Raw genomic sequence first — 15,085 nt, forward strand, 5'->3', positions numbered from 1 at the left:
TTTTTTTTTTTTTTTCTTCTTTCCTATTTTTTCTTTATTTTCTCTCTACTTCAAACTTGCTACAACCATCTTGGCCGACCTCTTTTAAGTGATGAGTAGGAGAGAAAATCTTCTAAAAAAACCTCAACAAAATGACAGCTAAGAGGTTCGAACTTGAGACCTCCTAATAAGCAAGGGATTTTGTACACCACAACTCACTAACTACGCTAGGTAGTTGTTGTTACCAAAAACAAATCTTCAATCACTTAAGGATGTGGTCCATTGATCCTTGTTGGCATTTGGAATATTTCTTATACCCTTGGGACAATTGCAGATGGGCTGGTTCTGCATCTCGGTTCAGTTCTGATCCATTATTCTTTTTCTGGCCCGAAAAGAATAATCATTTGTACGGTTGACCAAACGAATGTGTACTTGCAATTGAACACGTCCATCTTACTCAGAATTTCGTCCTCTTCGCAACCATGAAAAGAAATAGGACCTCTTTATGTGTAAAATTGGAGATATAACGCCCGATAGTCCTTAAGGCCTTGAAACTATAAAACCTGCGAAAAGAGAGTAAAACCCACGGTAGCTCCATTCTAAATATGTAAAATGCATGTTTTACTACACTAGATTTCACACATAAATGTTGGGTCGGAATGTCGGGTTAAGGATGGAATTGGTATAAGGGTCAGGTGGGTTAGGAGGATCCGTAGGATGTGGTTAGAGGGGTGGTTTAAGGAAGGATGGTCGAGACAAAGGGCTAGAAGGACAAGCCGGAAGGACCAGAAAAGGGAGTTCGGATAGGGGTGGGGCCACCGACAAAGGGGATTGTAATAGGAGAAGGAAGAGGGAGAAGAGGAGGTAGGGAAAGTGTGTCGTCGACAGGGGTAAGATGGTCTTGAGAGGAGGAGAGAGTAATAGACGAAGGGCGAGAGGAAGGGGAAAGGTTCGAGATAGATTCTACCGGTGGCAAGGGGATCTCGCCAACCTGCAGAGCAGAAGCAGTGTGAGAAGCGGGTACAACTGTGTTAGAGCAGGGAGAGGAAGAAACCTTCGTAGACGGGGCAGAGGAGAGGGATGATCTGGAATCAGAGTCAGAACAGGATAGATTGGAAGGAGATGAAAGCGGTTGGGACCAATGGACAAAAGAGCAGAGTCCAGAGGACCAACGGAAGCAGGTCTGGAGCGAAGGGAGTTGGGATTCTCAGAGAATCGGGGTTTAGCCATTCGGCTATGGATGCGGCAGTGTCTTCTTCGAGAGTGCACTTTAGTTGGCTCAAGAGCAATAAATGCAGGGGCATCATTTGGGATAAAATTTTCTACAACTGGGGCAACTTTTGGAGCGCAACTATCGGTCTTGTGGCCAAAGGATTTGTAGATGGTACAAATTGGGGGCAACCAGTTGTAGTGAATTTCCTGTGTGAAGGATATGCCTTCGTCATTGTGAATGTCCACCAAGGTAGGCGGGGGGACTTCTGCAGAGATTTCAACGCAGATGCAAGCGTAGGCCAGATGGTCTTGAGTCCTCGTTCTGAGGTCGGATAGAGTCGCTTTCTGATTATCGAATCAATAATGCTGAGGCCCTTCGCACACCAGAAGTGAAGAGGCAAGTTAGGAAGGGTAATCCATGCTGGGATGGTCTTGAAGTCGACGTTGGTGAATGAAAGGAATTGGTCCCATTGTCTGAGGATAGGTTTCTTACCAACCATCCAAGGACCACTGTTCAGCGCAAAATTCTTCTCCACGTCATTTGTAAAGTTGAAGATAAATAAGCCATTGTCTAGGAGTGATATCGAGAGGGCGCCGAAGATCTTCCATTGGCAAGAAAGTAAGGATTTCACCATAGGGAATGACAGCCTACTACCAAGGAAGTGCCCAATGAGGCAATTTTGCCATTTGGCAATCTCGGAGTCCAGCAGACCTACAGGACAGAAACCAACCAGAGAATCTGCAAGGTGGGTAGGGGGGATGAACGTCAGGAAAACCAACAAGGGAGGGATGAGAGCTAAGGGAGACAACAGAGGCCCAGGATTCCAGATGGGGAGGAGGGGGCGAGGGAGAGGAGGGAGAAAAGGAGGTATCATTGGGGGGAGAATCCGGGAGGAGAGGAGGAGTTCCGGCGGTAGAAGCTGCCGGAGGAGGGTCCGAGCTATTTTTTCCTAGAGATGTCAATTTCGAAAAATCTCACTTTTTTCCTCTCTTTTTTTGGAATTCTTACATTAACTAAAACAAGTTATTCCAAATTTTTATGCTTTCCGAATAATTCTTGAATCTGAATTTGTCTACTATGGCTGAGATTAGGGAGGGGAAAATGGGATGGAAGTGGGAAGGCTACAAAGCCTGGTTCATCAGTGGGTTCTCAATTTTAATCCTTTGGATTCCTCATTTTTTAGTTGATAAATTTTAATTTATAGTTTAGATGTCCCCCTCTTAGATAAAGCATTTGTCATAAGGCTGTCCTATGATTGTTATATGACTTTCTACTTTCTCAATTATCGGTGCTTTCTCTTTTTGTATTGCAGGAAGAGATGAAATCAGTGAAATGGTTGTAAGTCTAGGTGTTGGTGGTGGAAATTCAATAATTGATCCGGCTTTTGCTTTCTATAAAGTATGTTTTATTACGCTTAGGCTTTCTGTTGATTATATCATATGCTAATATCATAGTAAATCTCTATAGTAACACTTACTCTTCTTCTTCTTTTCACATATGAATCTGAATATACTTCATTTTTTGAAGATAGCGGTTGAGAGGAATTTTACTAGGGGGCGGAGAACATCACAGGTTGCAGCTGCTTGCCTTTACATTGCTTGCAGGTAAGGTTCTAATGTTCTATATATACAGTGGGAGAGTTAAGTGGTTACTGCCCAACATTGAGTAATCTTAGATGTGTCATGTGCAGATCCATGGTTGTATAAGTTGACAAATTTCTGTGACAATTTATAATATATCTTGATTAAATATTTCTCTGTTCTATGAAAATAGTGAAGGGGTTCTGATGATACATCATACATTTATAAATATTGGGGGGGGGGGGTGGTGGACTGTGAGGCACAGAATCTTACAATGTAGCACTACAGAAGTGATCTGGAAATATAATGTTGATCTGTTTAGATTTGAATTAATGGAGCCACCGGATCTGAAGATTGTCTTTTACCTCTTGGCTGAAGATAGAACTACCAAAGAACCATGACCTATGGTAGCTAGTGCCTTATGTTCTCTCATGAGGTTCATGGAAGAAATGGACTTGGCAGGATTTTGATAATTAAAGCAAGAGAATATTCTTAACTTCGCATGATTGATCTGTCATATATTATTGATGAGGCTTGTGCCTCAAAAATAATTTACTACTGTTGAAGAGATTCCTTGGGTAAAAAACTGTCAATATTAAATGCATGAATCTTTTGGATATACTCTAGTAAAGTTGAATACACCAGCCATATTGACATAAGTATTGGTAAGAAGAGAGAAGTGATAACATTGGAAAATGTTTCCTTAATGGCCCAAGTGGTTGCCACATAGCAGTTGTGTTGAGATTGAAATTTTGTGGAGACGTTGTCCATTTGTTTATCTATTATTCTGCCAAGTTTCAGCCAAATCTGAAATTCCTACATGGAGATATTAAGTTTGAAAATTGGAAAAGGGTTCAAATTCGGAAGGTTTGGGGCAATTTTGGTTTGACGGTTGAAAAACAAGGTTGAACATCTTCGTGGTGGGTGATACGGTAGAGCTGGGTTGTGAAACTTGATGCATGGCTAGTCCAAGGTGGACCTTCCAATCCAGTGGTCAATTTGGCCAAAGAGCCCTCGACGTGGCTAAAAAAAGAGGGGACTGCTAAGAGAAGGCTATCATATTAGGCTGCTGGTGTACGTTTATTGGTTTTGTCATCTGTCTTTCTGGAACTTTGTCCCTATTATCATCCAATGTCTTCAGGGCCGTCCTAATCTTTCCTACTATTGCAGCCCATGCCTTTTTTGCTTTCATTTGCCTCTTCCTTCACTTTTGATGGATGGCCTTTATTTCTCCTTTAGAGCCTTTGAACTTCATAAATTCTTAAAGGGGCTGTTGTGGGTCTTTGTTGTCCATGCATACTCTTAAACTCCGTATACGATGCATATGCTACCATGCCATCATAAGTCCATTTGCTTTGTATTAGAGGTGCATGTGCAATGTGTGTGCTCTAGGAGTTGTGTGTTGATTACATAGTTTTTAATACGGAGTCTTGTGTTGAGTTGTTACTTTCATGCTTAGAGGGGACATCAAGAATTCATTTGCTTATTCCTTTTTTCATAAAAGTAGGTTGGGAGATGGATTGTCTTGGTGGTAGATGTAATGCATGTAGGATGCTTTGGCTTTGTCGATCTATATTGGGATGTTAGGTAGACAGCCGGTACCTTATTATAGTCTGTTGTAATAAGCTTGTGGCTGATCTATGGTGGTGCGTCAGGTCGACAACAGACACTTTATTATAATCAGCCATAACAATCAATCTTTTTGCACGGATCCTTGCGTTCATCCTTGCTTGGAACCTCAATGTAGCCGACCCCATTAAGTTGGGATAAGGCTTTGGTGGTTGTTGTTGTAAAGAATTTTTTCTCTCTTGATATTTACCATTGGTATATATCATTCACCTCTTATTTTTCCATCTTCGAGACTTCGAGTTCATCTTTTTAAGCTCTTTTGTTTTAAATTACCTTCATTATTATTATTGAAAATTTCGTTAACTCTTGCATAATTATAATCCAGAACCAAAATTTATCTCATTTTCTTTGATTTATACGAATAGAATTAAGTAAAACGGTGTATCTTATGTGGAGAAGTTTAAATGAGCTGGGAAAAAGCCTTTTCATTCTAAGACAGCTTCACATGCAGAATTTCTATGGTCCTGTAAATTTTTATTCTGCTTCTACTAGTTTTTTTGTGGACACGTTATGAATAGACAACTTTCTTAATTAATGCAGCTGTTCATACTGTTTTGTAGGGAAAATAAAAAGGCTTATCTCCTCATTGATTTTTCCGACTACCTGCAGATTAATGTGTAAATATGCTTATCTTTTAAGTTTTCTATTCAGTTTCACTGTGAGGGCAAACACTGATATATTCTATACCTATTTCTTTAAATGAATATGATAAATTATTTCTTGCTTTACTTGCATTGGTTACCCTGCATGATTTATTGTGTTTTTGTTTGTGATTGTGTTACAGTTATGTGCTAGGCGCTGTCTTTTTGCAGCTTTGCAAACTGCTGAGGCTTGAAGAACATCCAATTGTTCAAAAACCTGTTGATCCCAGTCTTTTCATTCATCGTTTCACAGAGCGTAAGCCCTGCAGATACTAACTGTTTACACAGTTATTTACCTGATCATTTGATGCCATTTGAAATGTGCTTCTTGATCTTTTTTCCTTTAAAATATCTATATGATGAAGCAATTCTACCTGTGCTGGAGTATCATGTTCTGGCTAAGTGTAATGTAGAACTAGGATTGACAAGTCAACCTAATCCCAATGCTGCAGGTTACTATCAAAGAACGACCAATAATCAAGGTATAACAGCAATACAAAGGAGATCAGATCTGGAAGTCAAGTCTATCGATTCCAGCAGTTAGGGTTTCTGAGATCAGAATAGTAATCAGATATGAAGGGTTATATCAGGTATCGAAATAGGGTTAGAACAACTCATAAAACATGAACAAACATCACAGGAAACAAAAGGAATCAGATCCATTATGTCGATTTTAATTCCAGGTCTGAAAAACCACTACAGGACAAAAATATGGTGATTTCTTATATCTCACAAACCGCAGGTCAGAATGACATGAAATTTGGATCGAAGGGGACCTTAGTTGGTGGGATGGTTCGACCAAAACCTCAGCCCAAGGGTATGGCTGGGTTGCTCACGTTTTCTCTAGGGAGATATCGATTGGGATACAAGAAACCTGAAATTCCTGGGAAGAAACTGAGAGAAGAAGTGATTCAAATACCTGTGATAGAGAGGCAGCAATAACAACTTGAGTTACCATAGAAAAATATAATAATAATGGAGGATAGGACCTCTTGGGCTTCACACCACCAAGAGTCACCGGATCGAACACCAGTCCATCAACTTTGATCAAACATGAAGCAATTTCTCAGAAATAGCAGCAGCAGCAGTAATTTAGTTTGTAAAAATCGTGGGCTTCTATGGAGCCTTGCCCTTGAATTTATAGTGATAAAAGGGGGAGGGGGGTGGTGGGGGAGAGGTAATACACCCTATGAATTGGAAGGTTTCAAAATAGGGAAACCTCCCAATCGATTCTCACTAATACAGAAGTTTCTAAAACTGAAAATAGAAACAATAAGAATGGAATCTAACAACTAATAACTTAACTCCTAAGAAACCAATCATAACTTAAATTGACCCAACTGGTTCAAGCAATGAACCATACCTGAAAATAAAGCAAAACAATTAAAAACCCCCAAAGTACATGATAGGCTGCTGCTGTCCAGCCCTACTCGATAGGCTGCTGAACCCTATTCTTCCTCCTTGCATCCGTCTTCAATACTGCATCAAAGTGTTTAGCGAATGATGCATTAGAATTCGAAAATGGACTGAACACCAAGCATGCTTTCTCTTACTTAAATAACAGAAATCATTAACATTCAGCATTCAAAATTTTGAGGAAAAGCATTCAAATGGGAAAAGGAATTTCACTCTCACAGGGGGATCAAATGAAAGCCAGGAGGAAATAAGGAAATACAGTTTTTTTCCAAAATAAGAGATTAAATTATTGGAATGTTTAAATTTTAGTCGAAATCACAAACAATACCATGACAACAACTCAGCCTTATCTCAACTAAGTGGGGTCGGCTACATGGATCCATACAAAGACAAATATAAAAAATTACAGTAAAAATAAAAGGAGGACATGGGAACAACAACAACAACAATTATGCAATATCCCACCTAAATGGGGGTCGGCTACATGGATCTTTGCCCTCCAAACAGCTCTATTCGAGATCATACTTGAGTCAAGACCTAAATTATGCATGTATTTCCTCACTTTTAGTTCCTTCAATCTGAATCAGATCACACTTCCTTATTGGTGCATCCTAAGGCTTCCTTGAACATGGCCATGCTACCTCAAACGACTTTCTCAGGGCTTATCATGTATCGGGGTGACTACCAAATCAACTATAATATGTTCATTCCATACTTTATCCATCATAGTTTTGCCACACATCTATCTCAACATCCCCATCTTTGGTACACTTTGTTTATCTATATGATGCTTCTTAACTGCCCAACATTTTGCCCCATACATCATAGCCGGTCATACGACTGTCTTATAGGATTTTTTATGCAGATTCCACATGCTTGCACTACCAATGGAGAAAGGAGCAGCTGGCTCCATCAAACTAGATTCTTGACTGGACCTGCCAGCCCCAGCTAGCTCCAAATCTGTCCAATCGAATCAGCCATCCAATCCAGCAATTCGAGCCAGCCCTTAGGTCTTCTAGAAGGACTTAAAAGCTTCCTATCGATTTCAGCAAGAAGCTGCAATTTTGTCTCTTTGTGAGACTTATTCAGCAAGCAAGGATTTCCAGCATTTGTTTCATTTTTCATGATTTGGATTTTGTTTCCTTTTTGTGATTTCTTAGTTGAAAAGTGTTGGGATTTTAAAATGTAACTGCAAGCGTACGGATCAGTGTAGCTACGGGTCGAACACAGGGAGAGCAACCACTTTATTTTTTTTTTATTCTTTTAATAATGCGAAAGTGAACCGATTAATGATTGTGATCTAATTCTAATTACCGTCCTAAACATATGTATCTAAAATAACGTCCTAACCATTCGTCATCTAAGAATTTAAACACGCAAGCCACGCAATTAAAATTAAATAAATAAATAGCTGAAAATAAACACCCCACGCAATTAAAAAGCAATGAAGGAAAAAAATGCTGAAATAAAAATAAAGTAAAATAAAGGGGATAAAGCTAGAGAAAGACTCACAAGTAGGTTTCTCTACTTAGCCCGAGGGATGCATCATAATATGAACATCCCTACTTGACCAGAGAGTCACTCTTACAAGGGTTACTCTACTTAGCTTTAGGGAAAGGGAGACAATTAAAATAAAAATAATAAAATGATGGTTCTATAGCTAGGAGGGGCAAAGCTAACACATACACTAGCCATGAACCTTGGGGGAAAGGGATAGTAATAATGTAATGATTGAAATTAAAATCCTAAATTAAGAAAGAAAGGATATCAGAAGAGGGAATGAGAGGGGGGTGAGAAGACTACTGAATGAGCCTACTTACTTGAACTTTAACCCTTGAACTGAAAACTTGATTGATTTGAGATACTACCAATACTAAAAACCAGATCTGGAATAAACCAAATCTGAAATTTTTAGTACTAGAGAAAACAAATCTAAAGAAAAAAATTGAACTTGAAAGACATGCTTCATAGCTTATTCTTGTCACCTAGAACTAAGCCTAGAACTAGAACTAGAACTTGAAAATTACAACTTCAATTGTTTAAACAATAAAAATAAAAGACTGAATAAAAAACAAAAGTGCTTGCATTAATTGAATAAAAAGAATTTACAAAAGTGTTTAAAGCATAAACCTAGAACTAGAGCTAGAGAAAGAGATAGAGCAACTAAGAAAAAACCCTAGAAGAAGAATGAAGTGCCTCCTTCCCTTGTGTTAATTCTATTATATAGAGAATGGGGGAGGGAAGCTAGAGAGAGGCTCGCAAGTAGGTTTCTCTACTTAGCCTGAGAGATGCATCATAATATGAGATTCCCTACTTGACCAGAGAGTCACTCTTATAAGGGTTACTCTATTTGGCTTTAGGGAAAGGGAGACAATTAAAATAAAAAAAATAAAATGATGGTTCTATGGCTAGGAGGGGCAAACCAACACATACATTAGCCATGAACCTTGGGGGAAAGGGATAGCAATAATGTAACGACTAAAATTAAAATCCTAAATTAAGAAAGAAAGGGTAGTCAGAAAAGGGAATGAGAGGGGGGTGAGAAGACTGCTGAAGGAGCCTACTTACTTGAACTTCAACCCTTGAACTGAAAACTTGATCGATTTGAGATACTACCAATACTAAAAACCAGATCTGGAATAAACCAAATCTGAAATTTCTAGTACTAGAGAAAACAAACCTGAAGAAAAAAAATTGAACTTGAAAGACATGCTCCATAGCTTGTTCTTGTCACCTAAAACTAAGCCTAGAACTAGAACTTGAAAATTACAACTTCAATTGCTTAAACAATAAAAATAAGAGACTGAATCAAAAACAAAAGTGCTTGCATTAATTGAATAAAAAGAACTTACAAAAGTGTTTAAAGCATAAACCTAGAACTAGAGCTTGAGAAAGAAGTTGCAGCTAAAAAAACCTAAGAAGAGAGAAGTAGAGAGGAAGAGAGGGACCACCCTTTAGGGTTTTGTGGACTCCTTTTTATAGGGAATAGGAGAGAGAGGAGGACGTCCAAGGGTGGATGGACGATTTTGTGGTGAGGTGGAGGAGAGAGATGAGAGAATCATAGGAAGTAGGGAATCTCAGACGATTTTGCTTCCTTTTCCCTTTTTTTTTTTAAATTTTTTTTCTCTCTTTTTCAAACGTGGGCAACCTCTTGGACGATTTTTCTTTTATTTTTTTCCTTTCCTATTTTTTCTTCTTTTTTTTTTCTATATTTCTCTTTAATTTCCTTATTTCTCTCTCCTATTGTGTAAGAAACCCTTTGGCCGACCTCCTTTGAGTGATGAGTAGGAGAGAGAAAATATTCCAAGAAAAACCTCCACAAAAAAATAGCAACCAAGAGGTTCGAACTTGAGAATTCCTAATAAGGAAGGGATTTTGCACACTACAACTCACCAACTACGCTAGGCAGTTGTTACCAAAAACGAATCTTTAGTCACTTAAGGGTGTAGTTCATTGATCCTTGTTGGCATTTGGAATATTCCTTGTACCTCTGGGACAACTGCAAACGGGTTGGTTTTGCATTTCAGTTAAGTTCTGATCCATTATTCTTTTTTCTGGCCCGAAAAGAATTAATCACTTGTACGGGTGACCAAACGGACGTGTACTTTTAATTGAACACGTCCATCTTGCTTAGAATTTCGTCCTCTTCGCAATCATAAAAAGAAACAGGATCTCTTTACATGTAAAATTGGAGATATAGCGCTCGATAGTCCTTAAGGCCTTGAAAATATAAAACCTGCAAAAAGAGAGTAAAACCCAAGGTAGCTCTATTCTAAATATGTACAATGCATGTTTTGCTACCCTAGATTTTACACGTAAGTGTGCTCATCAACAAGTATTTAGAACTAGCTAGTTGTCTCAAGAAGTTTCTTTGTCTTTCTTATTGACCAAGGAAGTCTAAAACTTCATGTTTCTTAAAGTTCCCCTTTTCATTACTTTCTGTTTTGTAAGAGCTTAGGCCAAGCTATAAATAGGCCTTTAGTTGTAAGAATTCACTGATTTGAAATTTGAATTAAAGAAGTTTGCTATGCTTGTTCACACGATTTAGCCTAGGAGAGGTCAGTTCAACAGTTGAGATAGTTGTGGGTGAGAGACCCAAGGCTGAGATAGCCTACCCCTCCCCCCCCACAAATATCCATCGATCCTTGTTTCTCTTCACTTTCCCTATTCTGTTTACTATTGGTTCTAAGTGATATTACTGTTGTTCAAGGCATACCTGATCAGAAGACAGATTCTCCCATCGATCTCAAGTTTCCAGGTTTCCTGAGAAGCATCTTGATCCCTGGTTCCCCCAACTCTGTGATCAGATGAGACCAAGATTTTGAGGGCTTGTTCAGCACCCCAAGAGGAGCACTCGACCAGTCTTATAAGGCCATCTAAGGCCTGAAGCTGCGGCTGTGTGATTTCTCCTATTTGTTTCCCTAAACCAAGAAACAACATAAGTCTCAATCCAGCCAGCAGTTTTATCATATTTTGAGGTTTTGTTTGTCCATATAAGTCCTCCATTTGATCAAAATTTCAGGCTCAACTGAGCCCTATGTTGTGAGTTAGAAGTTATTAAAGTTTTGACCTATTTTAGGTTTTCTTTCTCAGTTGTAATTTCTGATCATATCTGAATCTCTTGTTTGGAGCCAATTACTAGTCTTTACTGGGGTTAATTACATCTGTAATCTTCCTTACATCAGTTTTCTGTAAGCTTTGAAGGAATATGTCGATCAACACATTTTGTTATCTTAAAACCTCTTGATTCCAGAGTTGATCTCTTAACTCCAACTTAGCTTTTTTTTCCATACGGTTGATTAAATATCAACCCATTTTGAGCGGTGAGGTTTCATTTCTACCTTGTTGATTACAATAGGGGAAATATTAGGAAATAACTGAAATTTCTCCTCTTGATTAATTAAGAACAGTACAACTTTGAACTGTTCTTTCTTCCAATTTAGACTGCCTAATCTCCCTCTTTTGAGCTCATATGTACTCTGCTGCAGGACATCACGGAAGATGAGTGACTTTATGGTTAATAATTAGGAAGACTGTTAGACACTAATGAAAAATGGGGGAAAAAATATAAGATTCAGACAGAGCTGGTGTATACTATACGTTTCAAAGAGCATGGAGAATGGTCCAACTCTTCATCCACAAAATTGTCAAGACCCAAGTTAAAAGGTGAACCATAACCCAAGATCTCCTAGGTTACTAAAGCAACATCTGGACTAACTTTACCATAACTGAGCAATACACAACTAGTAAGCTAGTGGTGAATTGTCCTTACATAGCTGTCAAGATAAGCTTCTTGTCCTTACATGGCTGTATCATTCGAGCTGAATTGAACATCAACTATTTTAAAGTTAAAGACTGGACCTTTTTCCCTTTTCGATAGTCACTTTTTTAACCAAGCAAAGAGCGTATCTGTACAATCGTCATTGAAGGACCCCCATAACTCATGCCAGTCAGATATATGGAGCACTGATGATATATTATAGTGTTCGACTGTTTTGCTAGACTTTCCTTAATTATATAAAAAAACTGTTCATGTGATGATATTTAGCTTACAGTTTTTTGATAGGTAGAAAAAAGGTATTTTAGAATATAGCTCACATTTGTTATCTGACATATGTGATTGTGGACTCTGGATTCTCATGTCCCCCTCCTTTATCTGGTATATATCATGTGTGAGCAGGCGTTATTAACTATTATTGTTCATTTTAGGTTTACTGGGAGGAAAGAATATTGAGGTATCTAGGGCTGCACTGCGCATTATAGCTAGCATGAAGCGGGATTGGATGCAGGTTTTTATTTTCTTTCTCTTAGTTTTATTAAAGTTGAAATATTGATTGTTGGATTTTTGATAAGCGGATTTATGCTTCTTTTAAAACGGAAAAGGAAGGGGGGGGGGGTGGGTTTATAGGAATAATTACTATGGAATTTTTTTATATTTACTAACTGAGCATTTACAGACAGGGAGAAAACCTAGTGGTTTATGTGGAGCGGCATTATACATATCTGCACTTTCGCATGGTCTAAGATATTCAAAATCAGATGTTGTAAGTCAGCTCATCATATTTACTGACCTGCAAAATCTTAGGTTCCATAAAGTGGTAGACCTTGGAATGTAAATCTAGTATTAATTTTTTTTTCATCTTAGATATAGAAAGGCAGGCCTTTGTCTGCTGTAGAATGAAAGAAATTATGTTTTCATCATTTGACCTTAACGATTTAATGCTATATGATCTTTTTCTTGGTACACTTTCATAATTTATAAATTTGTCACTTTCTAAACCCCCTTCTCCCTAGTTTCATAAACGAGGTACTGTTGAGGGTCATTGTTTCAACTGGCCTGGCATTGACAGGTCAAAATGGGCTGCTTTCGAGGCTATAGAAGTATTCATCTTTCAATTTGTATGAATATATATTCACCTTAAAAGGACCAATTGAGTTGTGGCTATTTTACATGGATGCAACTACGGTCTGTGTATTTGACATGGACATAGGGTGTTGGAGTTGCCGAACACATTGGATTAGCTACATAACTGATTATAGGCCAATCACCAATCTTAGGATATCGTAGAAGCTTATACAAATGCAGATTAGAGGAAACTTTAATAATGTGTTCACTAATGTTGATTCTAATTTCATTTGTTTAGCTAGTTAGAACCCTATGAATGCTGATTTTTCTCATAAACAATTTCTTTACATCTTTAGTTGTCTTTGTACTTGTGTTGACAAAAAATCACTGTTTACAAAAATTATGGGGTACAATTAACTGGAACTTATTTCTACAATGGAAAGGGCTGAAATCTTGTTGTCTATGACTTGCTACCCCCCTAGTTTACTGCTGGTTTGATATGAAAAACATTGATGTCTCTTTTTGGCTTATCAAATGTAATTTCATTTCATAATTGATCATCTAAGACACATTTCACAGGTGGGTTACAATATTTCTACTTGTATCATAGAAATGTATTTTCACTTGTCAGAAATTAGTAATTATGTTACGCTAGAGCTTTGATTAGTGAATTCCGTTTTTCCTGCTTATCTTATCAAATATGGTTTGATGTTCCATGGATTTTCTTACGTGAGAATGCTTTTCTTGTACATTGGCAAGTGAGTGTTAACTGTTTTAGTGGATGTTGCAACTTTCACTAGGTAAGTGTTGTACATATATGTGAAGCAACATTGACGAAACGACTGATTGAGTTTGAGAATACAGCATCAGGGAGCTTGACGGTAAGCTTCATGCTACAAGGATTAGTTTTATTGTGGATCTTGCAAGAAAAAAATGCCATGCTTTCTTCCTCTTGACTATCGTCACTTGAAACCTAGTTCTCACAAGCGACATTGGGTTATGTTAAAAATGCATTTTTCCGTTCCCTACATTCAGATATTAATGTTTTTTACTGTCAACTCCGAGCCAGGTGATCTTTAATGTGTCTAAGGGAGGAAAATTTCCATTATTTGCATAAATATTCTTAGTATTCAGCCAAGATTTTAACATTTTTGGGATTTGAGAGTCAAACTGAAGTCTACAGGCCCGTTTGTCTCTGTTTTCTGATAATGATGACTTTTTACTTGCAATTCTGATCAAGATGACCTCTGGAGTTTCCTCTGATTAAGAATGGTTATCACGTATAGCTGTTAAAAAAAAAGATCGTCACTGACAATTTTGTTCATAATTCTAACATTGTGCACGTCGAAAGATGGATTTGAATTTTTATGATCCTTGTCTTATTGTGTTTCGGGGCCAACTATGTACTTGTATTGCTGTACTATCTGTATCTTATATATATTATGGAATATCAATAATTGACTGGGGAATGTCTCCCATGAGTATTCCAAATTTGTCATCCTATCTCCTATCATAGAGGTTCTCTAACCCTCAATTCAATAATTGCTGCCCCCCACCTAAAAGTAAAAGCCTTACCTATTGTGTGCATGTAACTGCATGTGTGAGGTGGTCTCCTTCTGGGGATTAGGGTTTAGAGTCTCTGTAATATAGTGAACCACCAATTCTATGCAGCATTAGGTTGTCTTTTTTAAACTTTCTTTTACCTATGTATCTCTAAGAAATTATGATTTCTCCCTATTAGGTCCGGCCATTTGGATCTTGGATAAAGATTCTGTCATTTCCTCTCTTTAATTTCATGATGCATTCTTTTAAAAGAAGTACGCTGATTCGCTCTCCTGCAGTTTCCTTGTAGTTCTTATGTGTAGACCATTATCTACTCTTTGTGACATTGAAAGTGTATGTAGCCCTTGCTTGGTCAGCATTTAAAAGTCTTTAAAGGTATGAAGTATACTTGAATAATGTTCTCTTTCGCAAACACATTTGTAGTGTTGCTAGATGATCTACCCTTCCAAATTCTCAGCTGTTTTTCCTGCTTCATTATTTTCTCTAAATTTGTGCCCTCAAGACATCTGATTACTCTTTAGTTGCTATAGCCCAATCAAACAAGAACCAATATCAGCACAAATTCTAGGGAAAGATCTTGAGTGGTCTTCCCAAATCTTCCTGTTCCTTCAATAAAACTCACATAATAGCCAGGGACATATTTTCCAAAAAAAACAGAACCTTTCTTCCCAAAAGGGGACCGTTACCAATGCATAAATACGTGCTTTACATACCTCGG

At 38.0% G+C, this 15,085-nt stretch overlaps 1 protein-coding gene across 1 annotated transcript in view; it reads left to right on the forward strand.

Annotated features, from left to right (window-relative positions):
- LOC122057085 (transcription factor IIIB 90 kDa subunit) overlaps nucleotides 1-13,775 on the forward strand; it is a 28,503-nt gene extending 14,728 nt beyond the window's left edge. Inside the window, exons 5-11 of the mRNA XM_042619081.1 lie at nucleotides 2,505-2,590; nucleotides 2,720-2,796; nucleotides 4,962-5,018; nucleotides 5,186-5,298; nucleotides 12,168-12,247; nucleotides 12,416-12,502; nucleotides 13,605-13,775. Coding sequence (XP_042475015.1) covers nucleotides 2,505-2,590; nucleotides 2,720-2,796; nucleotides 4,962-5,018; nucleotides 5,186-5,298; nucleotides 12,168-12,247; nucleotides 12,416-12,502; nucleotides 13,605-13,760 — 656 coding nt within the window. The 3' untranslated portion in view covers nucleotides 13,761-13,775. The remainder of the gene's footprint in view (nucleotides 1-2,504; nucleotides 2,591-2,719; nucleotides 2,797-4,961; nucleotides 5,019-5,185; nucleotides 5,299-12,167; nucleotides 12,248-12,415; nucleotides 12,503-13,604) is intronic.
- The last annotated feature ends 1,310 nt before the right edge of the window (nucleotides 13,776-15,085 follow it).

This window comes from Macadamia integrifolia, chromosome 12 (genome assembly GCF_013358625.1).
Source record: "Macadamia integrifolia cultivar HAES 741 chromosome 12, SCU_Mint_v3, whole genome shotgun sequence".
NCBI classification, from domain to species: domain Eukaryota; kingdom Viridiplantae; phylum Streptophyta; class Magnoliopsida; order Proteales; family Proteaceae; genus Macadamia; species Macadamia integrifolia.